The sequence below is a fragment of the Dama dama genome, chromosome 16 (assembly GCF_033118175.1).
Source record: "Dama dama isolate Ldn47 chromosome 16, ASM3311817v1, whole genome shotgun sequence".
NCBI classification, from domain to species: Eukaryota; Metazoa; Chordata; class Mammalia; order Artiodactyla; family Cervidae; genus Dama; species Dama dama.
In genome coordinates, this window is record NC_083696.1 from 27,467,034 (window position 1) to 27,492,101 (window position 25,068).

A 25,068-nucleotide genomic window follows, 5' to 3' on the forward strand; every position below is an offset into this window, starting at 1 on the left:
ACAAAGACATGTTTATTGCTAGTTTTTGTATATATACATGCCCCCTGCTTGTATTGCTTTTTTTGGATTGCCTACTTATTGATAATGTATGTGTGTGAGAATATGTATCTGGGAGAAACTAGTGTAACATGCTCTGAAATAATACTTTTTTCCAACCTCTTCATACTACCTTCAAAGGTCTTTTTTCCCCCATGAATTCCTAATGGAGTCACAGTAACACTGATTTTGACAGTTTCATATTCTTGAAGATATTTATTCTGAGCTGCTCAGATGTGCAATGAATGCTCTCTAGAACTCCTTCACAGCGGTAGCCATTGAATTTACCACCTCCTTCATTCTATGGATTTCCTCACTTATATTTTTTGCTGGATCCTGCTATTTTGATTTCATGTTTCTTTCTCCAGTAGTTTCCTAATAAAAGTATGAATAGGACAGCAATTACTTTGAGACCACGCACGTCTGAAAATGTTGGTATTCTATACTAAAATGTAATTAATAATTTTGTATAGTATAAAAGTTCCCAGTTGGAAACAATTTTTCCACAAATTTTTGATTGTATTGCTCTTTTATCTTCTACGTTCCATGATTGCTGTTCAAGTCCAAAGCCAATTTGGTTACAGGTCTCTCATTCATGTTCTTTTCAAACCCACATCTCATTGTGTCCCCTGCACTGGCAGGCAAGTTCTTTACCACTGACGCCACCAGGGAAGCCCCCAGATTATGGTATCCCTTGGTAAATGATCCCTAGATGCTTGGATAGAATGTTTATTCTGCTACGTGGGGATGGAGTGCTTAATAATTGCTGATTAGATATTATTGTTTGAGGTGCTTCAAATCAACAAGAATAGGGAAGATGCCTGGGGCTGCTTTCGGTGATCAGCTCTGGTTGTTCCTGGCTCAATTCCAGTATACATCCCTCACTTCCCCCTTTCCTCCTGACAGCTCTTAACTACACAAATCTACCTCACTTCAACATGGCCGCCCACAGGCCTGAGTGACTACATGGGCGCCGCCATATTGCATCAAATTTAAATTATTTAGCGAGGGGCAGAGTTCAGCAGAGCGCCATGTTGAATACTGGCAAGTGTTCGCAGAGAAGCCATTGTTGAGCATGGGCATATGGAGGCGGAGCCTAAGAAATTCCACAAGGGCAGGGAGGGAATCCAGAAAAAGGAAGTAGGTGGAGTTGTATTTCCTGTGACTGTGTGTGTGTGTGTGTGTGTGTGTGTGTGTGTGTGTGTGTGCGCGCGCGCGCGCGCCCGCATGGGCGCGCGCTCGCTCAGTAGCTTGGGTTGTGTCCGATTCTTGGCGACCCCATGGATTGTAGCCCTCCAGGCTCCTCTGTCCATGGAATTTTCCGCAAGAATATTGGAGCGGGTTGCCATTTCCTTCTCTTGGGGATCTTTGCCACCCAAGGATCCAACCAATGCTTCTTGCACCTACTGCATTGGCAGGCAGATTCTTTACCACTGCGCCACCTGAGTGACCACTGTCTTGAAAGCGCACGGGTGAGGGGCTGGTGAGTGCAGGGAGCGTTGGGGTGGGGGTTGAGTGAGGAGCTGTCACTGATGTCCGTGATGAACAATGGGGTCAGAGATGGAGGCGGTCAGTGGATGGAATAGTAGGGGTCGGTGTGGTCTTGATGGTGGCTTCCGGCGGGATTGGTGGGGTCTGTAACGGTGGATCCCTGGAGACATGGGGTGGGAGTGATAGTGGATGGTGGAACTCCAGGTGGAGTGATGGGATCTGTGGGATCTTTGTTGTTGGATCGGTGGGCAGATTCCTGGATTCTGTAGGGGAAGGGTAACTGTGGGGCCTGAGAAATGAAGGATCTGAAGATGGTAGATGGTCATTAATATCCTCTCTTTTTTCTGCTTACTAGGTTGTTTCTATTTCTGATTTTTTAAAAATTATTGATGGAATAATAATCAATAAATAATCATAATAGGAGTAGAAAAGAGTTTTGTTAGTATTATTTGAACCAAACTGAGGACTGTAGCCCAGGAGACAGCTAGGAGGCTCTGTGGAATTGCTGGGTTGAAGTATGGTTTTCAGCATAGCCTTATAAACTTATCAGAACAAAGATCATATATCAAACACGACAGGGATACATTCCTTCAACGTTTTAAAGCAGTCAGATTTAATACATACACAGGGAGACTGCAGAACCATGATTCCTGTTAAGGGGATGCTATAAGAAGGGAGTTACTTATTCTTATCTTCCAAACACCTTAATGGTTAAAGCAGATGTGCTGTGTGTGTTCACACAAAGTTCAGTCTGAACCATGTGTAAGCCAAAACGACTTCTTCATGCCTCATTATGTGAAAGTTTTCTTCATCATGGTACACTCTGCTAGAGATTTAAAAATATGTCATGTGCTTTGATCCCGGTTAGGAGCCTACATTGTCATTCCTAGTTATTTATGTATCATTTTTCTTCCTTTTTTTTTTATTATCAGGAATCTCAAGATTTATTTTATCGGTCATTTTGAAGTATTCATTATGTTTATACTCTCTACTATTCTTGTGGATTTGAAGCACCTCAAACAATAATATCTAATCAGCAATTATTAAGCACTCCATCCCCAAGTAGCAGAATAAACCCTCTATCCAAGCATCTACTATTTTTATATTAATTTTATCTTTTTTAAAGATGTTTTCTCCCTGCTCCCCCATTTCCCCCCATTTTATGTAATTGTCATTCTTTTCCTTATTTTCCTAATTTTACTGGATATATTTAAGGGTATGATATTTCTTTTATATACATCTTTATTTTTGAAATGTATAATTTCAGTTTGATGTTCCACTTTGATCCTGAGTTGAGTTTCTTTATTCCTGAGTTATTGATATGTTTTATTTTTAATTTTATTGTATTTTCATAGACTGTAGACTGCAAAGTCTCAGTTTTTAACAATTTATCAAGCTTTTTCTTTTTCTAAAATTTTTTTTAATTGAAGGATAATTGCTTTACAGAATTTTGTTGTTTTCTGCCACACCTCAACATGAATCAGCCATAGGTATACATATATCCCCTGCCTTCTGAACCTCCCTCCCATCTCCATCCCCATCCCACCCTCTAGGTTGATCCAGAGCCCCTGTTTGAGTTTCCTGAGACATACAGCAAATTCCCGTTGGCTCTCTATTTTAAACACGGTAATGTAAGTTTCCATGTTACTCTTTCCATACATCTCATCTTCTCCCCTCTCTCCCCATGTCCATAAGTTTATTCTCTATGTCTGTTTCTCCATTGCTACCCTGTAAATAAATTCTTCAGAACCATTTTTCTAGATTCCATATATGTGTGTTAGAATACAATATTTCTCTTTCTCTTTGTGACTTGAAGTCTAGCTACACAAGCTGCAGTGAACTTTGTTCAGTGGATGTAAGAGAAAGCATATTTTCCGTTTGTGTGGTATAAACCTCTCCTAATGTAAATTAAATATAGCTTGTTGGTATTTTTCAAGTCTTTCTTTTTCTTATTTTTGGTCTACTTGAGTCATCATATTTCTAAAGAGTTGCGGTAATAATTTTTTACTAATAATTTGTAGTTCTATGTGCCTTTTTACTAGTTTTGTTTGCATGTATTGGGGGGAAAGGCATGCATAAATCTAATGATTAATGCATTTGTATTTTTAAAAATTTATTGGATGCTATTATTATAGGATCTCTCTTTTCAGTGAAAAGCAATTTCAACCTTGAATTTCATTTTGATATTTATATTGCTATCCCAGCTTTCACTTTCATTTGGATGATATATCTTTGCCCGGGGCTTTATTTTGTATTTCTATTGCTCTCACTGTTTAGATCTACTGCTTGCAATAGATACAATTTGGTTTTTTCAAATCTAACCTATAACCTTGTCTTTGTCAATAGATAATTTTGCCTTTTCAGGTTAGTGTAATAATGATTTACCCAATTTTATACCTTCCATTTTAATGTTTACTATTTATTTTAACTCACTGTTTTCTGGTTTTCTTTTCCTTTTTCATTGGATTGATGAAATTTTTATTCATTGTTTCCATTCTACACCCCAGGTAACTTCTGTTTTTTTCCTGAAATGTTTTGTCATATGATAATGTTATTATTTTTCCCTTTGATTACATTCTTATCATATCATCATCATTGTCCTTTTAATAATTATATATCTTGCAAAAGTTATTGCTGAAAGATATGTTTCTGTTTGCTATTTCTCACCTGATTTATTTTACATTTATTTGGAATACTTTTGTGGGTTTTTTTTTCTCAGATAATGATAAGAGATACTTTGTAAGTGCTTTCATTTTTGAAAATGTCTTTAGCCCTAACAGAGAAGTGGTCCTTTAGATGCTACTTCTGATGTCACTTAGCTTTTATTACTGCAGATGAGGCATCTTGATTTTTTTAATTCTTTCTCTGTAAATAATCTGTTCATTCACTTGCACTTTAGATGTGCACTTTGGATGTGTTTTAGATTTTAAAATTTATTTTTAAAATTCAGGAATACTCATAGATTTGTTCACTGATTGAGTTCCCAATTGTTTGTGTGTGTATGTAAATTTGTTAGGAAAACTAATGGTATAGGTCTACTGTGTGTGGATAGTGAGAGGAGTCCTTGGGTGATTTTAATGGCCCATTGAAGGTGCAGGCCTGTCTGGAACTGGAGTCTTGGGATTATGTATGTGATGTATGGTTAGTAGTGTGGACAAAGAATGTGGCCTGCCATTTCAGTAAACAAAAGAGGTTGTGACCATGAAGCCATCAGCCACTGCTGCTACCCCCAATTGTTCACCTTTAGGGGAATTCATAATGGAGAAAAATAAAGTATTGGTCCCAGATCATTACATTGCTTATCAAAGGAATGATTTCTAATGAATGCAGACTCTTGCATTGTCCCATATATAGAAAAATGCTAAATTCATTAGCTTGAGATCCCTGGATTTTCTTTAATTGACAGACAGTCATCTTTTGATATTCCAGATACTTGGTTTTTGTTTTGTTGCAAAAGCTCCCGTTTACTCTGGCTCCTCCCTTATCTCTTCAGAACAGTCCCTTTGAGCTGTCTGAGGGGCTGTATCCTGGACTTAAGTCCTCAGTAAGTCTACTGAATAAAAATAATCCTCACCTTTTAGGGTGAGAATTTTTTTCACTCAACAGTAGTAATAAAGTTATGGATGCCAGTTATTGGTGCATGTGGGATTGTGATATAATAAGAAATATGTATTTTGGTTTTCATCCACAGTTCCCAGCACAAAGCTTCTAACACCTTTCTAATTTCCTAAGTGATAAGAGTTATAGGGGCCTCTTTTATTTCTGCAAATTCTTAAGGTTTTAGAGCTTGAAGTTGAGTAGGAAGTTGAATCACCAATGGCTAGTTATTTAATCAGTCATCTGTACATAGTGAAGCCTTCATAAAAACTCAAAATAATGGAGTTTGGAGAGTTTCTAGACTGAATATGTGGAGAATCTGGGAGAGCAATGAACTCCTTCTGACATTTCTTGCATATCCATCTCTTCTACATGGCTGTTTGTGAATTATATTCTCTTATAATAAATTGGTAACCTAATAAATAAAATATTTTCTTGAGTTCTGTGAGCTACTCTAGAAAATTAGTGTAATATGAGGGAACCTCCTGGGAACCTCTAATTGTAGCCAGTTTGTCAGAAACAAAAGTAAGAGCCTGAACTTGTGGCTGGCATCTGAAATTGGGGTGGGGACAGGCTTATAGGACTGAATCCCTAACCTGTGTGAATAATGCTAACACTCTAAGTAGATGGTATGAGAAAAGAAGAAAAACACACAGGAGGAATTTTTCCTTTTCAGCGCATGGGATTGATTGATATAGAGTCAGGACCATCAGTTCAGTTCAGTTCAGTTCAGTCACTCAGTTGTGTCTGACTCTTTGTGATCCCATGAATCGCAGCACGCCAGGCCTCCCAGTCCATCACCAACTCCTGGAGTTTACTCAAACCCATGTCCATCGAGTTGGTGATGCCATCCAACCATCTCATTCTCTGTCATCCCCTTCTCCTCCTGCCCCCAATCCCTCCCAGCATCAGGGTCTTTTCCAATGAGTCCACTCTTCGCATGAGGTGGCCAAAGTATTGGAGTTTCAGCTTCAGCATCAGTCCTTCCAGTGAACACCCAGGACTGATCTCCTTTAGGATGGACTGGTTGGATCTCCTTGCAGTCCAAGGGACTCTCAAGAGTCTTCTCCAACACCACAGTTCAAAAGCATCAATTCTTCGGCACTCAGCTTTCCTCACAGTCCAACTCTCACATCCATACATGACCACTGGAAAAACCATAGCCTTGATTAGACGGACCTTTGTTGGCAAAGTAGTGTCTATGCTTTTTAATATGCTTTCTAGGTTGGTCATTACTTTCCTTCCAAGGAATAAGCGTCTTTTAATTTTATGGCTGCAATCACCATCTGCAGTGATTTTGGAACCCAAAAAAATAAAGTCTGACACTGTTTCCACTGTCTCCCCATATATTTCCCATGAAGTGATGGGACCAGATGCCATGATCTTAGTTTTCTGAATGTTAAACTTTAAGCCAACTTTTTCACTCTCCTCTTTCACTTTCATCAAGAGGCTTTTTAGTTCCTCTTCACTTTCTGCCATAAGGGTGGTGTCATCTGCATATTTCTCCCGGCAATCTTGATTCCAGCTTGTGCTTCTTCCAGCTCAGAGTTTCTCATGATGTACTCTGCATATAAGTTAAATAAGCAGGGTGACAATATACAGCCTTGACATACTCCTTTTCCTATTTGGAACCAGTCTATTGTTCCATGTCCAGTTCTAACTGTTGCTTCCTGACCTGCATACAGGTTTCTCAAGAGGCAGGTCAGGTGGTCTGGTATTCCCATTGCCTTCAGAATTTTCTACAGTTTATTATGATCCACACAGTCGAAGGCTTTGGCGTAGTCAATAAAGCAGAAATAGATGTTTTTCTGGACCTCTCTTGCTTTTTCGATGATCCAGTGGATGTTGGCAATTTGATCTCTGGTTCCTCTGCCTTTTCTAAAACCAGCTTGAACATCTGGAAGTTCATGGCTCATGTATTGCTGAAGCCTGGCTTGGAGAATTTTGAGCATTACTTTACTAGTGTGTGAGATGAGTGCAATTGTGCAGCAGTTTAATCACTCTTTGGCATTGCCTTTCTTTGGGATTGAAATGAAAACTCACCTTTTCCAGTCCTGTGACCCTGCTGAATTTTCCAAATTTGCTGGCATATTGAGTGCAGCACATTCACAGCATCATCTTTCAGGATTTGAAATAGCTCAACTGGAATTCCATCACATCCACTAACTTTGTTCATAGTGATGCTTCTTAAGGCCCACTTGACTTCACATTCCAGAATGTCTGGCTCTAGGTGAGTGATCACACCGTAGTGATTAACTGGGTCGTGAAGATCTTTTTTGTATAGTTCTTTTGTGTATTCTTGCCACCACTTCTTAATATCTTCTGCTTCTGTTAGGTCCCTATCATTTCTGTTAGGTCTTTTATTGTGCCCATCTTTGCATGAAATATTTCCTTGGTATCTATAATTTTCTTGAAGAGATCTCTAGTCTTTCCCATTCTATTATTTTCCTCTATTTCTTTGCATTGATTGCTGAAAAAGGCTTTCTTATCTCTCCTTGCTATTCTTTGGAACCTGGCATTCAAATGGGTATATCTTTCCTTTTCTTCTTTGCTTTTGGCTTCTCTTCTTTTCACAGCTACTTGTAAGGCCTCCTCAGACAGCCGTTTGCTTTTTTGCTTTTTTTTTTCCTGGGGATGTTCTTGATCCCTGTCTCCTGTACAGTGCCACGAACCTCCGTCCATAGTTCATCAGGCACTCTGTCTATCAGATCTAGTCCCTTAAATCTATTTGTCACATCCACTGTATAATCATAAGGGATTTGATTTAGGTCACACCTGAATGGTTTAGTGGTTTTCCCCACTTTCTTCAATTTAAATCTGAATTTGGCAATAAGGAGTTCATGATCTGAGCCACGGTCAGCTCCTGGTCTTGTGCATAATTCTCACAATTAGGTTGTGCTTTTTTTTTTTTTTTTCAGTTTGTGCTATCTAAAAGATGACTTTTTAAACATTTCCTGTGAAAATTTTAAGAAATACGAATGTAGAGAAAGAAGTATAAAGAAGCTTCACCTCTCCGGGCAAGATGGCGGGGGCGAGGCTGGTGTGACTTTAGGGCAGCCGCACCTTTCTCGGCAAGATCTCGCTACTTTGAATGTTTCCAAGTTGACGCCACTTTCACATGAAGTTATCAGCAGACAAGCCACAATTAATATAGGTACAATTGGTCACGTAGCTCATGGGAAGTCTACAGTTGTAAAAGCTATTTCTGGAGTCCACACTGTCCGTTTCAAAAATGAACCGGAAAGAAATATTACAATCAAACTTGGCTATGCTAATGCTAAGATTTATAAACTTGACGACCCAAGTTGTCCTCGGCCAGAATGTTATAGATCCTGTGGAAGTAGCACACCCAGTGAGTTTCCTACAGACATTCCAGGGACCAAAGGGAACTTCAAATTAGTCAGGCATGTTTCCTTTGTCGACTGTCCTGGCCACAGTATTCTGATGGCTACTATGCTGAACAGTGCCGCAGTGATGGATGCCGCTCTTCTGTTGATAGCTGGTAACGAGTCTTGTCCTCAGCCTCAGACATCTGAACACTTGGCTGCTATAGAAATCATGAAACTAAAGCATATTTTGATTCTACAAAATAAAATTGATTTGGTAAAAGAAAGCCAGGCTAAAGAACAGTATGAACAGATCCTTGCATTTGTCCAAGGTACAGTAGCAGAAGGCGCTCCTATTATCCCAATTTCTGCTCAGCTAAAATACAATATTGAAGTTGTCTGTGAGTACATAGTAAAGAAAATTCCAATACCCCCAAGAGACTTTACTTCAGAACCCAGACTTATTGTTATTAGATTCTTTGATGTCAACAAACCTGGCTGTGAAGTTGATGACCTTAAGGGGGGTGTAGCTGGTGGTGGTATTCTAAAAGGAGTGTTAAAGGTGGGCCAGGAGATAGAAGTCAGACCTGGTATTGTTTCCAAAGACAGTGAAAGAAAACTCATGTGTAAACCTATCTTTTCCAAAATTGTATCGCTTTTCGCAGAGCATAATGATCTTCAGTATGCTGCCCCAGGAGGTCTTATTGGAGTTGGAACAAAAATTGACCCCACTTTGTGCCGGGCTGACAGAATGGTGGGGCAAGTACTTGGTGCAGTTGGAGCTTTACCTGAGATCTTCACAGAATTGGAAATTTCCTATTTCCTGCTTAGACGGCTTCTAGGTGTTCGCACTGAAGGAGACAAGAAAGCAGCGAAAGTACAAAAGCTGTCTAAGAATGAAGTGCTCATGGTGAATATAGGATCCCTGTCAACATGAGGAAGAGTTAGTGCAGTCAAGGCTGATTTGGGCAAAATCGTCTTGACTAATCCTGTGTGCACGGAAGTAGGAGAAAAAATTGCACTTAGCCGAAGAGTTGAGAAAAACTGGCTTTTAATTGGTTGGGGTCAAATAAGAAGAGGAGTGACAATCAAGCCAACAGTAGATGATGACTGAAGAATTAAATAACAGATTTGGATGAAGTTGGAATTTCTCTTAACAACCTAGGGGTATATTTTCAGAACAATACTGGGAAAGTAATTTCACAGCTCATTACCTTAGTAGTAGCTGTAAGGTTATTCTCATTTTTTGGTGATGAAAATTTAACCTTTAGTACTGAAATAGAGCCTACAATAAATGTAGAAATTAGCATCATGTTGGATTGAATCTACATTTTACCAGAAATTAATCATTCCCAAATAATGTCTAATTTATACATCAGTGCAGATTTGAAAGGAAACTGCTACAACCAGACTTTGCTGTAGTAGACATACCACTGAACCTGTTTGAAATAAAGTCTTTGTTCTTATTAACAAACAAACAAAAAAAAGAAGCTTCATTTACCCATCAGTTTCTACAGTTATTAGCTCATGCTTAGTCATTTCTCATCTATCCCTTCCTCCAACACTTTTTCTCTTCGACTGGATTATTTTGAGGCAAATCTCAAAGACTGTGTCATTTTACCTCAAAATATCTCAATACATAAAACATTTTGATAAAAATAACCACAGTGCTATTATCACACCTTTACAAATGTTTTAAAGGATCATTTTATGTGGATTGGATTGGTAAGATTTTGAGGCTTGGTCAGATTCAGATTCCTGTTTTGGTTTTTGGGGAGCAAGATTACTTCCCAGGTGATTTTGTGTACTTGATCAGGAGGCACATAACGTCTGCTTATTTGTTTTTGTGATGTGAGGAGCCGTTGATTGTTTCTTAGTCCATATTTCATTATGTGTGCAAAGTGGACATTTCCCTTTCTACTGTTCCTTCACTTTGTTGACTTAAAAAATGCATAATCTGAGAGCTGAGAGTTAAGTTTCATTTGGGGGCAAGATAAGGAGTATAGCTCAGGGGACAGTGTCTCATATAGCTCTGAGGAACTGCTCTGAGGGGTAAGGAGGGAAGGTCAATATTATATAAGATTTAAGTCAAGCACACATTTTGGCGGAGGCTTGCTGCTAGTCATGAGAAGGTTGCTGCTAGTCACAAGGAGATGTTTCTGTTAATGATTTTAATGCCTTTCTATATATGAGAAGATGCAAGAATCAAAACTAGTAAAATCTCCTGAAAATACATCTAAAGGCCTGTTCTACTAGTTTTTGCCAGAGCACAGAGTGCCTCATTCCTGATCTCCACCTTGAACATTTTTCAGGGTGTGCTGAAGGTCAGTGGCCACTGTGGCTAGTGACTTAATTGTTGTAGAGGCAGATGGCAAATGTCTATTTTTAGTTGGTAACTTGTAGCTGGAATAATTGTATAAAAACAGAGAAATTTCTTCATGAAGTGTTTGGTTATGCTTGACTCTTCTCCTTCTTTTACAAGTTTCAAAAACAATGACTTGATTCCCTCATTAAGCCAATGGTGCTGGAAATGTTTTCTCTCAATTGGGATGGCAGAATCACAGATGTGAAAAATAGGGGAAAATGCTATATAATCTTTATTCATGTACTTTATATAAGTTATACCACACACACAAAAAATTAACAAGGAAGTTTAACTAAATGTCATTTGTATTAGAAAAGTGTATTTAATAGAAATACTTCTAATATAAAAGAAGCAAAAGTTTTAAAAGTCTATCATAAAAAGATATTAGGGAGGATGGGTCTAGGGTGAAAGGGACACAGTCCCGAGTGTGTGAGCCTTGACTGGAATGTGCCTCCAACAAGAGCAATAAAAGGTGTTTCTGGGATAATTGGGAATTTTGAATATGAGCTGGATATTGAAGTGTTATAGAATTGCTAATAATTTCCTCAGGTATGATGATAATCTTTTTATTATTATTTAATAAAATATTGTCTACTTTATTAAATGAAATAATATTTATTTATTACATAAAGAAAGCTGAGCCCCAAAGAATTGATGCTTTTGAACTGTGCTGTTGGAGAAGACACTTGAGGGTCCCTTAGACTGCAGGGAGATCAAATTGGTCAATCCTAAAGGAAATCAGTCCTGAATGAATATTTGTTGGAAGGACTGATGCTGAAGCTGAAGCTCCAATACTTCAGCCACCTGATGCAAAGAACTGACTCATGGGAAAAGACCCTGATGTTGGGAAAGATTGAAGGCAGGAGGAGAAGGGGATGACAGAGGATGACATGGTTGGATAGCATCACTGACTCAATGGACATGAGTTTGAGCAAGTTCTGGGAGTTGGTGATGGACAGGGAAGCCTGGCATACTGCAGTCCGTGGGGTCACAAAGAGTCAGACATGACTGAATGACTGAACTGAACCAAACTGAATAATCTTTTAGGAGATTGATGTATTTAGGCAAGAAGTGTCATGACATTTGCAACTTTCAAATGGTTCAGCAAAAAAAAAAAAAATAACAGTGTATATACAATCATGTCTTCCTAAATATATATGCATTTACATGTAACTATATGTGTACATATGAAGATAAAACGTATATGAAAAATACTAAATTAGATGGAAGGTATATGCGTGTTTCTTGTTTTTTACTAGTAATGTAAACATTCAAATTACCTGTAATTTTCCCACCATCCAAATGTTATATCTGTTAACATATTAATATATTTCCTTCCAGATGATTTTCTCTGTGTGCATGAATGCATTCATGTATGTGTTCATGTGTACACACACTCATATTATTCAATGAAAATGGACTCATACTGTTTGGTACATCTTTTTATTTTTACTTAGCATTTTATTTTTCTATAGTACTTTAATTTTACATAATATTGTATCCTATGGATGCCCTGTGAAGTATTTAAGCTGTTGATAATTATTGGGTATCAAGATGTTTCTAATTTTCTTTTCTTTTCTTTTCTTTTTTTGGTATTAGCCATGCTGTGGTAAAACTCCTGCATTTAAATCTTTGTACAATACAGGATGATTTTTTTGCGATATGGTTCTACAAATAAGTTTCTGGGTCAGGTTCATGGACAGTCAATGACATTGACACATTTCCTTCTCTCATGTGTCCCTCTGTCAATCTGTTTTCTCAGATCTCTGCCCCTTTCCCAGAAGAGCCAGAAATGACTAAGTCCCTGGTAAGTTCTTATTTGTTCATTTATTTATTTGCTGCTTTCTTTACTTTTCAGTGAGTTTTAGAAGGAAAATCACTGCAGATGGTGATTGCAGCCATGAAATTAAAAGACGCTTACTCCTTGGAAGGAAAGTTATGACCAACCTAGAAAGCATATTAAAAAGCATAGACACTACTTTGCCAACAAAGGTCCATCTAGTCAAGGCTATGGTTTTTCCAGTGGTCATGTATGGATGTGAGAGTTGGACTATAAAGAAAGCTGAGCGCCAAAGAATTGATGCTTTTGAACTGGGGTGTTGGAGAAGACTCTTGAGAGTCCCTTGGACTGCGAGGGGATCCAGTCAGTCCATCCTAAAGGAACTCAGTTCTAGGTGTTCATTGGAAGGACTGATGCTGAAGCTGAAACTCCAGTACTTTGGCCACCTGATGGCGAATAACTGACTCATTTGAACAGACCTTGATGCTGGGAAAGATTGAGGGCAGGATGAGAAGGGGATGGCAGAGGATGAGATGGTTGGATGGCATCACTGACTCGATGGACATGGGTTTGGGTGGACTCTGGGAGTTGGTGATGGACAGGGAGGCCTGACGTGCTGCTGTTCATGGGGTCGCAAAGAGTCGGACATGACTGAGTGACTGAACTGAACTGAACTGATTAACCCATATAGTAAATGGACAAGTGTAAATAAATAAAAACTAAGATCAAAGACAGTAAAAAGAGACTATCAACTCCAAGTCAAGCTTGGATTATAGGTATATGTGAGTCGTGTGACTTAACAGTTATGAACTTTGAACTACAAAATTGTCTCTGATCTTCATGAAACACATAGCAATAATGGAAATGAAATACATGCTTTATATTGTTAAAAAGTAATTTATTTCATCTATAATAACTCCTTCCTGGTTCTTGATGTTTGAGAAAATTTTTGATAGTTTTTTTTTTTTTTTTTACTTTATATTTTATATTGAAGTATAGCCAGTTAACAATGATGTGATAGTTTCAGGTGGACACCAAAGGGACTCAGTAGTACATATACATGTATGCATTCTCCCCCAGACTTTGCTCCTATCCTGGCTGCAACATAACATTGAGCAGACTTCCCTGTGCTATATAGTAGGACCTTGTTGGTTATCCATTTTAAATATAGCGGTGTGTATATGTCAATCACAAACTTCCTAACTATTCCTTCCCCGTATTCTTTCCCCAATCCCGCCCTGCTCTGGCATCTAGGTTTGTTCTCTGTGAGTCTGTTTCTGTTTTGTAAATAAGTTCATGTGTACCAATTCTTTTCAGATTCTGCTTAGAAGGGGTATCATACACTATCCTTCTCTGTCTAACTTACTTCACTAAGTATGACACTCTCTGGGTTCATCCATGTTGCTGCAAATGGCATTATTTCATTCTTTTTAATGGCTGAGTAATATTCCATTGTATATATGTACCATATTTTCTTTCTCCATTCCTCTGTAAATGGACATTTAGGTTGCTTCCATGTCTTAGCTATTGTAAATAGTACCGAAACAAACTCTGGGGTGCATATATCCTTTTGGGCCATGATTTTCTTCAGGAATATGCCCAGGGATGGGATTGCAAGGTCATATGGTAGCTGTATTTTTAGGTTTTTAGAGAAGCCACCATATTGTTCTACATAGTGCCTATGCCAATTTGTATTCCCACTGACATTGTAGGAGGGTTCCCTTATCTCTACACTCTCTCCAGCATTTATTCTTTGTGGATTTTTTTGATGATAGCCATGTTGACTGGTGTGAATGATATCTCATTGTAGTTTTGATTTACATTTCTATAGTAATTAGCGATGCTGAGCATCTTTTCATGTGCCTCTTGGTCATCTGTATGCCTTTGAAGAAATGTCTGTTTAGGTCTTCTGCCCATTTTTTGAGTGGGTTGTTTGTTTTGATTATGTTAAACCTCATGAGTTGTTTGCAAAGTTTGGAGACTAATCCCATGTCAGTCACATCATTTGCAAACATTTTATCCCAATCTGTGGGTTTTCTTTTCATTCTGTTTTTTTTTTTTTTTTTCATATTTCCAAATCTTTTTTTTTTTCCCAATTATTTTTTAGTTGGAGGCTAATTACTTTACAGTATTGTAGTGTTTTTTGCCATACATTGACATGAATCAGCCATGGATTTACATGTATTCCCCATCCCGATCCCCCCTCCCACCTCCCTCCCCATCCCATCCCTCTGGGTCTCCCCAGTGCACCAGCCCTGAGCACTTGTCTCATGCATCCAACCTGGACTGGCAATCTGTTTCACACTTGATAATATACATGTTTTGATGCTGTTCTCTCAGATCATCCCACCCTCACCTTCTCCCACAGAGTCCAAAATTCTGTTCTATACATCTGTGTCTCTTTTTCTGTCTTGCCTATAGGGTTATCATTACCATCTTTCTAAATTCCATATATATGCATTAGTATACTGTATTGGTGTTTATCTTTCTGGCTTACTTCACTCTGTATAATGGGCTCCAGTTTTATCCATCTCATTAGAACTGATTCAAATGTATTCTTTTCAATGGCTGAGTAATATTCCATTGTGTATATGTACTACAGTTTTCTTATCCATTCGTCTGCTGATGGGCATCTAGGTTGCTTCCATGTCCTGGCTATTATAAACAGTGCTGCGACGAACATTGGGGTACACGTGTCTCTTTTTTTTTTTTTTTTTTTACGTGTCTCTTTCAGATCTGGTTTCCTCGGTGTGTATGCCCAGGAGTGGGATTGCTGGGTCATATGGCAGTTCTATTTCCAGTTTTTTAAGGAATCTCCACACTGTTCTCTATAGTGGCTGTACTAGTTTGCATTCTCACCAACAGTGTAAACATTTTATCCCAATCTGTGGGTTTTCTTTTCATTCTGTTTTTTGTTTTCTTTGCTGTGCAAAAGCTTTTAAGTTTAAGTAGGCACCCTTTGTGCATTTTTGTTTTTATTTCCATTATTTGGGGAGACAGATAAAAAGGATATTGCTACATTTATGTTGAAGATTGTGCTGCTTATGTTTTTCTCTAGGAGTTTTATAGTGTCTGGTCTCACATTTAGGTCTTTAATCCATTTTGAGGTTATTTTTATGTATGGTATTAAAGAATGATTTTTTTTTTTTTTCTTAAACAGGTAGCTGTCTAGTTCCCCCAGCACCATTTGCTGACGAGACTGTCTGTCCAACATTGTATTGTCTTGCCTCCTTTGTCAGAGATTAACTGACCAAAGGTGTATGAATTTACTTCTGGGCTTTCTATTCAGTTCCATTGATCTATATTTCTACTTTTGTCAGGAAGTCTGATTCCTCCAGCTTCATTTTCCTTTCTTAAGATTGCTTTGGCTATTCAAGGTCTTTTGTGTCTAAACAGATTTTGAGATTTTTTTGTTCTGTGCTGCGCTCTGCTTAGTTGCTCAGTTGTGTCTGACTCTTTGTGACCCCATGGACTGTACCCACCAGGCTCGTCTGTCCATGGGGATTCTCCAGGCAAGAACACTGGCAAGGGTTGCATTCCTTTCACTTGGGGATCTTCCCAACCCAGGGATTGAACTCAGGTATCCCACATTGCACGTGGATTCTTTACCATCTGAGCCACCAAGGAAGCCGTAGTTCTGTGAAAAATGCCATTGGTCATTTGATCAGGATTGCATTGAATCTGTAGATTGCTTTGGGTAGTATATTCATTTTGACAATATTAATTTTTTCAGTCCACGAACATGATATATCTTTTCATCTGTTTGTGTTTTCTTCAGTTTCCTTCATCGACAGCTTATAATTTTCAGAGTATAGGTCTTTAGTCTCCTTTGGTAGGTTTATTCATAGGTAGTTTATCCTTTTGGTATGATGGTAAATAGAATTGTTTCTTGAATTTCTCTTTCTGATCTTTTGATGTTATTGTATAGAAATCCAGCATTTTTGTGTGTGTGTATTCATTGTGTAACTTGCAACTTTACTAGATTCACTGGTGAGATTTAATAGTTTTGTAGTAGCGTCCTTAGGGTCTTCTATGAATAGTATCATCTCATTTGCAAATAGTGACAGTTTAACTTCTTCATTTTCAATTTGGATTCTATTTGTGTCTTTTTCTTCTCCGATTGCTGTAACTAGGACATCCAGAACTATGCTGAATAATAGTGGTGAGAGCGAACACCCTTGTCTTATTCCTGATCTTAGAGAAAATGCTTTCAACATTTCAACATTAGTATGATGTTACACAGTAGATTTGTCATATATGGCCTTTATTATGTTGAGGAATGTTCCCCCCATGCCCACTTTCTGGAGAGTTTTTATCATAAAAAGGTGCTGAATTTTGTCTTTCTGCATCTATTGAGATAATCATATGGTTTTTATCGTTCAGTTTGTGTGTCACATTAATTGATTTGCAGATATTGAAAAATCCTTGCATCTGTACATGAATCCCACTTGATCACAGTGAATGATCTTTTTAATGTATTGTTAGACTTGGATTGTTAGTCTTGTGTTGAGGATTTATGCCTCTACATTCATCATTGATTGGCTTGTAATTTTCTTTTTTTGTGGTATCTTTGTCTGGTATTGATCACAGGGTGATGGTGGCATCAGAGAACGAGTTTGGAAGTTTTCCTACATCTGTAATTTTGTGGAACAGTTTCAGAAGGTTAGGTGTTTTGTTGCTATTGTTTTTCAGTCAGTAAGTCATATCCGACTCTCTGTAACCCCATGGACTGCAGCACACCAGTCTCCTCTGTCCTTCACTATTTCCTGGAGTTGGCTCAAATTCATGTCCATTGAGTTGGTGATGCTAACTAATCATCTCATCCTCCGTCGACTGCTTCTCCTCCTGACCTCAATCTTTCCAGCATCAGGATCTTTTCCAGTGAGTCATCTCTTTGCATCAGGTGGCCATAGTATTGGAACTTCAGCATCAGTCCTTCCAATGAATATTAAGGGTTGATTTCCTTCAGGATTGACTGGTTTGATCTCCTTGCAGTCAAAGGGACTCTCAAGAGTCTCTCCAGCTCTACAATTTGAAAGCATCAGTTCTTTGGCATTCTCTCTTCTTTACGGTTCAACTCTCCCACCTGTCCATGACTACTGGAAAAATCATAGCTTTGACTAAAGGACCTTTGTTGGTAAAGTGATGTCTCTGCTTTTTATTTTTTTTTTTCCATTTATTTTTATTAGTTGGAGGCTAATTACTTTACAGTATTGTAGTGTTTTTTGCCATACATTGACATGAATCAGCCATGGATTTACATGTGTTCCCCATCCCAATCCCCCCTCCCGCCTCCCTCTCCAGATGTCTCTGCTTTTTAATATGCTCTTTAGGTTGGTCATAGCTTTCCTTCCAAGGAGCAAGCGTCTTGTAATTTCATGGCTGTAGTCATTGTCCAAAGTGATTTTGGAGCCCAAGAAAATAAAATCTGTCCTTGTTTCCCCTTTTTCCCCTTCTATTTGCTGTGAAGTGATGGGACCAGATGCCATGATTATAGCTTTTTGATGTTGAGTTTCAAGCCAGCTTTTTCGATCTCTTTCACCTTCATCAAGGGGTTCTTTAGTCCTCTTTACTTTCTGCCATTAGAGTGGTATCATCTGCATAACTGGGGTTGTTGATAATTCTCCCAGCAGTGTTGATTCCAGCTTGTGATTCATCCAGCCCAGCATTTCACATAATGTACTCTGCATATAAGTTATACACACAGGGTAAACAAACTTGTTGTATTCCTTTCCCAATTTTGAACCAACCAGTTGTTCTATGTCTGGTTCTAATGACTGCTTCCTGATCTACATACAGATTTCTCAGGAGACAGATAAGTGATCTGGTACTCCCATGTCTTTAAGAATTTTCCACAGTTTGTTGTGATCTACACAATCAAACAGTGTAGTGTAGACCATGAAGCAGAAGTAGATATTTCTTGGAATTCCCTTGCTTTCTCCATGATCCAGTGAATGCTGGCAATCTGGACTGTGGTTCCCCTACCTGTTCTAAGCCCAGCTTGTACATCTGGAAGTTCTTGGTTCATGAACTGCTGAAACCTAGCTTGAAGGATTTTGAGCATAACCTTGCTAGCATGTGAAATGAGTGCAATAGTATGATAGTTTGAACATGGTTTCGCATTGCCCTTCTTTGTGATTGGAATGAAAACTGACCTTTTCCAGTCTTGTGGTCACCGCTGAGTTTTCCAGATTTGCTGTCATATTGAGTACAGCACTTTACCAGCATTATCCTTTAGGATTTGAAATAGCTTAGTTGGGATTACATCACCTCCACTAGGTCTGTTCTTAGTAATGCTTCTAAGGCCCACTTGACTTCACACTTCAGATGCTAGGCTCTAGGAGAATAACCACATCTTTGTGGTTATCCGGGTCATTAAGACCTTTCTTGTATAGCTTTTCTGTGTTTTCTTGCCACCTCTTCTTCATCTCTTCTGCTTCTGTTAGGTCCTTTTCCTTTCTGTCCTTTATTGTGCCCATCCTAACATGAGTTATTCCCTTGATAGCTCCAGTTTTCTTGAAGAAGTCTCTAGTCTTTCCCATTCTATTGTTTTCCTCTATTTCTTTGCATTGTTCATTTAAGAAGGCCTTCTTCTCTCCCCTTCCTATTCTCTAGCACTCTGCATTCAGTTGGGTGTATTTCTCCCTTTCTTTCTTGCCTTTCACTTTTCTTTATCCCTCAAATTCCAACTTCTCAAAGGTAATCACTCTAAACTCAATCAAACTAATTCTTTTGGTATTTACATTCCTATGTCTAAATCACATGTTTACATTGGTACCTCTTGGTTTTCAGTTTTAGGTAGTATCTGCTGGCTTAGCACAATGGAAAATAAAGATTTAACTCTCAGATACTTAAGGCTTCAACACTTATATGCACATTTCTTCTTCCCCTCCTTCTAATATAGGTATATCATAATTTGGGGTAAATCGATAGACTGTATTATTAGTATGTTTATTTTAATTATATTCACAGTTGAACCATTTCTTCTATCTTTTATGCACTGTTTTTTATTTTACCTGGAATTAATTATTGTTTGGTTTAATCATTTGTTTCATTTTCCATATCTGGATCACTAAATCAACTCCACAGTCTTCCCAGGTATGTAAATATCTTTACAATATGTTAAAATATACTAGATAATGACAGTTAACACCAATCATAAATATTAAGATAGTGCTTACTGTATGCTAGGCATTGTAGACACTCTCTCTCTCTCAAATGATTTAATCACATCCCCTTTGAGGTATCTATAATCATTATCCTCATTTTACAGAGAAGGAAGTAGGTCCACAGAGAAGTTAAGTAAATTGCTCTGGGTTGCACTGCTAGTAAGTGGTGAAACCACGAGTAAAACCCAAGCAATTTGGCTCCAGAATACAGGCTATTTATTTCAGCAGTTGAAAGAAACTTCCCTTGGAGTTCTTGACATGACCAAAGTTGCTCTGTATTTTATTCTCATGCACTAACCTGGGGGTCTTCCTTTGGCATGCTGCTAGGAATTCCTTTCATGTCTCTCAAGTATTGGATCTCTTGTTTTCTGGCTCTTTCTTCATTCACGCTTTCATTTTTAGAGAATATTATCCAGAAAGTATTGTGTGGGAATTAGGTTTTTTGAGACCTTGCAGGTCTAAAAGTATTTTTATTTGACCCTCAGTAATTTCATAGCTAATTCTAGATTGTAAGTCATTTTTACTCAGAAATTTTAAGACATTCTTTCTACTTTAATCATCCCACCTTTTCTTACTGGATGTGATAGAAAGATCCAGATAATAAATTTGTGTTGTTTTAAGTTTGCAGTCATTTGTTGCAGCAGCAATAGGAAACCATTACAGATTTTGGTACCTGGACATGGAATGATGCTGTAACAAATACCCCAAAATGTCAAAAGACTTTGGAATTTGGTAATGAATAAAAACTGTAAAAAAACTTGAAGCATATAATAGCAAGAGCCTAGATTTCCTTGAACAGACTGGTAATAGAAATATTGTTGTTAACTTTGCTAGAGAATTCAGAAGAAAGTGAGGAGCACAGTAGGAAAAAAACTATATTGTTTTAGAGAATATCTCATTATTTTAAACAGACATGAATACAGGTGTTAAAGGTGCTTCTGGTGAAGACTCAGAAGGAACTGAGAAATATGTTACTGGAAAGTAGGGGAGGGAACATCTCTGGTATATAGTAGCAGAACACTTAGCTGGATTTTGTCCTGTAGTTATATGGAAAGCAGATTTGTCAGGGATGGACTTGTGTTTTTCTCTGAGGTGATTTCAAGCAAAAGATTGAAGATGTGACATGATTTCTTTTTCCTGCTTACAATAAAATATGAATATTAAGTGATAGACTGAAGGAAGAGCTGTTAAGCAAAAAGGAACTAGACTTGATGATTTGGGATATTTAGGGGTTACCAAGATTACAAAAGATGCTATAATTAGTTTCACTGTAGGAAAGTATGTTCTTGAGAGAAAGTCAAGGGTGTGGATAGATGTTTTACATATGAATATTTTTCTAGGTTTTTAGGTGTTTAGCAAGATGAAGAGGGTAGAATGCACCTTACTAAAATTTTTAGCTGGAAGTCTCAGTCTTTGGTGTTAACTTGATTGTTTAGTTTATTTACATTTAATGCAATTACTGATACATTTGAATTTATATCCAGTTTTATTAGTTTCATATTTGAACTGTCTGTTTAATACTATTTTTCCACTCTTTTCTTGACTTTCTTTTAGATTAGTCAAAGTTTTAATTTTTATTCTGTTAACTTGTTTGTGATGCATTCTTTTATTTGTTTCCCTAGATATTATAATATCCATCTTTAACTCATTATTATCTTACCCCCTTCTTAATAGATGCTAAAACATCTTAATTCCATTTACTGCTTCTCATTTTTACATTATTATGCATTTGAATTCTACATATGTTTTAAACTTCACAAGATATTATTATTACTGTTTTTGCATAGTCAGTATTTACAGTTTCATAAAGTGGGATTTGAGAAACTTTTTGAGTCTTTGAGTTGATGTCATTCACCTTTCCTTTTCAAATTTTGCTTCTGCCTCCTATTCTTCCTCTTTATTGTCTCAGATAACAATATGTTTTTCCTTTCCAAGGTGTTGTACATGTGATACATCACATGCTCTTGTGCTTATTTTTATTTAAAAAACCTCTGTGGTTCAGTTTGGATGTTTTCTGTTTGCTAGTCTTCCATTTCAGTAATTCTGTTATTCTGCTATTAAACCCCTCTCAGTTCTTAATTTTAGATACTGAATTTTTCAATTTTCATTTTTTTTTTTTTAGTATAAGTTCCATTTCTCTGATGAAATTCTCCACCTTTTCATCTAACTCCAAAATCCTGTAAGACTGTTTCTATTGAATTTTTTCCCCCTCTGGTTTTAGATAGTTTGTTCTGTTTTTTTCTTTTATTGTATCAAAACACATAAAAAGCATTGTCAAGGATCTAGATTATGGTATCTTTCTCAGTTATTTAACTTATATGTAGAGTACATCATACAAAATGCTGGGCTGGATGAAGCTCAAGCTGGAATCAAGATTACTGGGAGAAATATCAATAACCTCAGATATGCAGATGACACCACCCTAATGGCAGAAAGTAAAGAGGAACTAAAGAGCCTCTTGATGAAGGTGAAAGAGGAGAGTGAAAAAGCTGGCTTAAAACTCAACATTCAAAAAACTAAGATCATGGCATGTGGTTCTATCACTTCGTGGCAAATAGATGAGAAAAAATGGATACAGTGACAGATTTTATTTCTTTGGCTCCAAAATCACTGCAGATGGTGACTGAAACCTTGAAATTAAAAGCCACTTGCTCCTTGGGAGGAAAGCTATGACAGACCTAGACAGTGTGTTAAAAAGCAGAGACATTATTTTGCCAACAAAGATCCAAATAGTCAAAGTGGTGATTTTTCCATTAGTCACATATGGATGTAAAAGTTGGACCATAAAGGCTGAGCACCAAAGAATGTTGCTTTTGAGTGGTGGTGGTGGTAGAGAAGACTCTCGAGAGTCCCTTGCACTGCAAGGAGATCAAACCAGTCAATCCTAAAGGAAATCAATCCTGAATATTCATTGGGAAAGATTGAGGGCAGGAGGAGAAGGGAACGACAGAGGATGAGATGGTTGGATGGCATCATTGACTCAATGAACATGAGTTTGAGCAATACTCCAGGAGATAGCAAAGGACAGGGAAGCCTAGTTTGCTGCAGTCCATGGGGTCACAAAGGGTCAGACATGACTTAGTGACTGAACAATAACAAACTTTCTCGGGAGAGGATTCTTGTTTCCCTTAGCAGATAGATAGCAACACCTTTGTCTAGTCAGGCACAGTGTTGTGTTGAATCAGGACCAAGTTGAAGCCCTGATAATAGTCTACCTCTGGTTCACTCTGATTTTCAGCTGAGAGCCCAGTTTGCCCTCTGTGGACCCTCCTCTTGATAGGTGCCGACAGTGTTTTCTTACCAGACTACTAACATTTTGCCTTGCTTTTCAGAGGCTATCTGCTTAAGTGTTTAGTCTTCTGCTCATACAGCCCTAGAATTTGGCAGACGTCTTAGGGGAAAAACTGTCCATGTGTTTGAATTCTGGTTTCTCTATCACCCAACTTTAGCCTTCTACTGGTTCAAAGCCTGGGTTTTCACCTTTTACCACACCCAGAATTGATAAATACTCCTAGGGTAAAAGTGGTTACGTACATCAACTCAAACCTTAAATGTTGTCTGTAGAGTCTTAGCACCTAACTGCTTCCAGTATTTTCAAATAGATAGTTTCAGTATTTCATCTGGCATGTATAGTTATTCCTGGAAGAAACCCTGGACTGTCACAAACTCTTATATGCCATCTGGATTATGACAGTGCCTCAAAAGGGTCACCTAAATATATCATATGTAATGTCCATTTAAAGTGTACATTCAGTCATTTTTAGTATATTCATGGAGTTGTGCAATCATTATCCAGTTTTAGAATACTTTCTTTCCTCCCCTATCCAAAGTCATACTTTTTAGCTGTTGCTACCTCCCTCCCCACCACATCCTTTCATTACCCCATTCCTGGGCAACCAGCAATCTTCTTTCTGTCCTAATAGGTTTGCCTGTCCTGGACATCTCATGTAAATGGAATCATATAATATGTGGTCTTTTGTGATTGGCTTATTTCACTTAGCATAATATTTTCAAAATTCATACACGGTGTAGCATAAATCAGTATTTCATTCCTATGGCTGAATAATCTCTTTTATGAATATACCACATTTTGAAATTCATCATTAGTTGATACCCTGGGTTGTTTCTGTTTTTGACTATTAGGAATAATGCTACTATGAACATTTCTATATAAGTTTTATGTGAATGAATGTTTTGATTTCTCTTGGGTATATACCAAGAAGTGGAACCGTTAGCTCATATTACTCCTTTTGAGGAAGTGCCAGACTGTTTTATATTCCCATCTTTATTATATGAGGGTTCCAATTTCTCCACTTCCCCACTGGTACTTAATATTATATGTCCTTTTGTTTATTATTATAGCCATCCTAATAGGTGCATTTTCCTGATGACTAATAACTAATGATTGAAACATTTTTTAAATTTCAGAATTCAAGATTTAATTTCATTTATTATTTTGCTACAAAAATAATAAAAATACAAATACACACAAGCAGAGCATTTTTTATTTTATAATCATCTTAGTGAATTTGAAGGGGTATTTCTTTGAATTTTGATATCCCTTTTGACTATATTGACCTGTATTGAGAACCTTTTGTGCTTTTTGGCCATTTGTGTATCTTCCTTGGAGATATGTATATTCTTCTTGGCCCATTTATTTGTTTATTTGACTGTGCCAGGTCTTAGCTGTGGCCTGAGGGATGTTTGAGCTTTGTAGCAGAATCCAGGATCTTTTGTTACAGCATGAGGAATCTAGCTCCCTGACCAGGGATCGAACCCAGGCCCCCTGCATTGGGAGCATGGAGTTTTAGCCACTGGACCATCAGGGAAGTCCCCTTGGTCCATTTTTAATTGTATCACCTATAGGACCATCAGGGAAGTCCCCTTGGTCCATTTTTAATTGTATCACCTATCTTTTTATTGAGTTGTAAGAGTTCTTTATATATTCTTTACACAAGTCCTTTATCAGATGTATAATTGCAGACATTTCCCCCTAGTCTTTGAGTTGTTTTTACTTTCTTTTCTAAGTAAACACTTACTTTTTGTTTGTTCTTTTTTTGTTGTTGTTGTTATTTTTGTTTGTTTATTTTTCATTTTTGGCCATTGGGTATAGCATGGGGATCTTAGTTCCCCTACCAGGCGTTGAATCCGTGCCCCCTGAAGTGGTGGTGCAGAGACCTAACACCGGACTGCCAGCAAATTCCCTTATCTTTCACTTTCTTAATGGTATCCTTTTTAGCACAAAGTTTTAAATTTTGATAAAGTCCAATTTATCTATTTTTTCTTTGGTTGCTTGTGCTTCTG

General features: G+C 37.7%; 2 protein-coding genes across 7 annotated transcripts in view; both read left to right on the top strand.

The window, feature by feature from the left end:
• Positions 1-1,104: 1,104 nt before the first annotated feature.
• Positions 1,105-25,068, top strand: part of ZNF484 (zinc finger protein 484) — a 33,566-nt gene continuing 9,602 nt past the window's right edge. Inside the window, exons 1-3 of one of the 6 annotated variants that reach the window (XM_061163648.1) lie at positions 1,105-1,176; positions 3,081-3,158; positions 12,578-12,622. In XM_061163648.1, the coding sequence (XP_061019631.1) occupies positions 1,120-1,176; positions 3,081-3,158; positions 12,578-12,622 (180 nt within the window). In that variant the 5' untranslated portion in view covers positions 1,105-1,119. Of the gene's footprint in view, positions 1,177-1,253; positions 1,520-3,080; positions 3,159-12,577; positions 12,623-25,068 lie in introns of those variants that run through there. The other 5 variants (XM_061163645.1, XM_061163646.1, XM_061163647.1 and 2 more) reach the window with 5 other exon arrangements.
• On the top strand, positions 4,729-9,909 carry LOC133071002 (eukaryotic translation initiation factor 2 subunit 3-like). The gene is made up of 3 exons (XM_061163223.1): positions 4,729-4,800; positions 4,985-5,109; positions 8,043-9,909. Exons 1-3 carry the CDS (start codon positions 4,729-4,731, stop codon positions 9,385-9,387), a joined length of 1,542 nt encoding a protein of 513 aa, XP_061019206.1. The 3' UTR covers positions 9,388-9,909.

Excerpts from the sequence above, each read along its gene's own strand:
- LOC133071002 (XM_061163223.1), top strand. The coding sequence starts at position 4,729 with ATGAAGCCATCAGCCACTGCTGCTACCCCCAATTGTTCACCTTTAGGG. Across the intron at positions 4,801-4,984 it reads TCATAATGGAGAAAAATAAA|CTCCCGTTTACTCTGGCTCC; the intron begins GTATTGGTCCCA and ends TTGTTGCAAAAG. Across the intron at positions 5,110-8,042 it reads AATAATCCTCACCTTTTAGG|TTTGTGCTATCTAAAAGATG; the intron begins GTGAGAATTTTT and ends TTTTTTTTTCAG.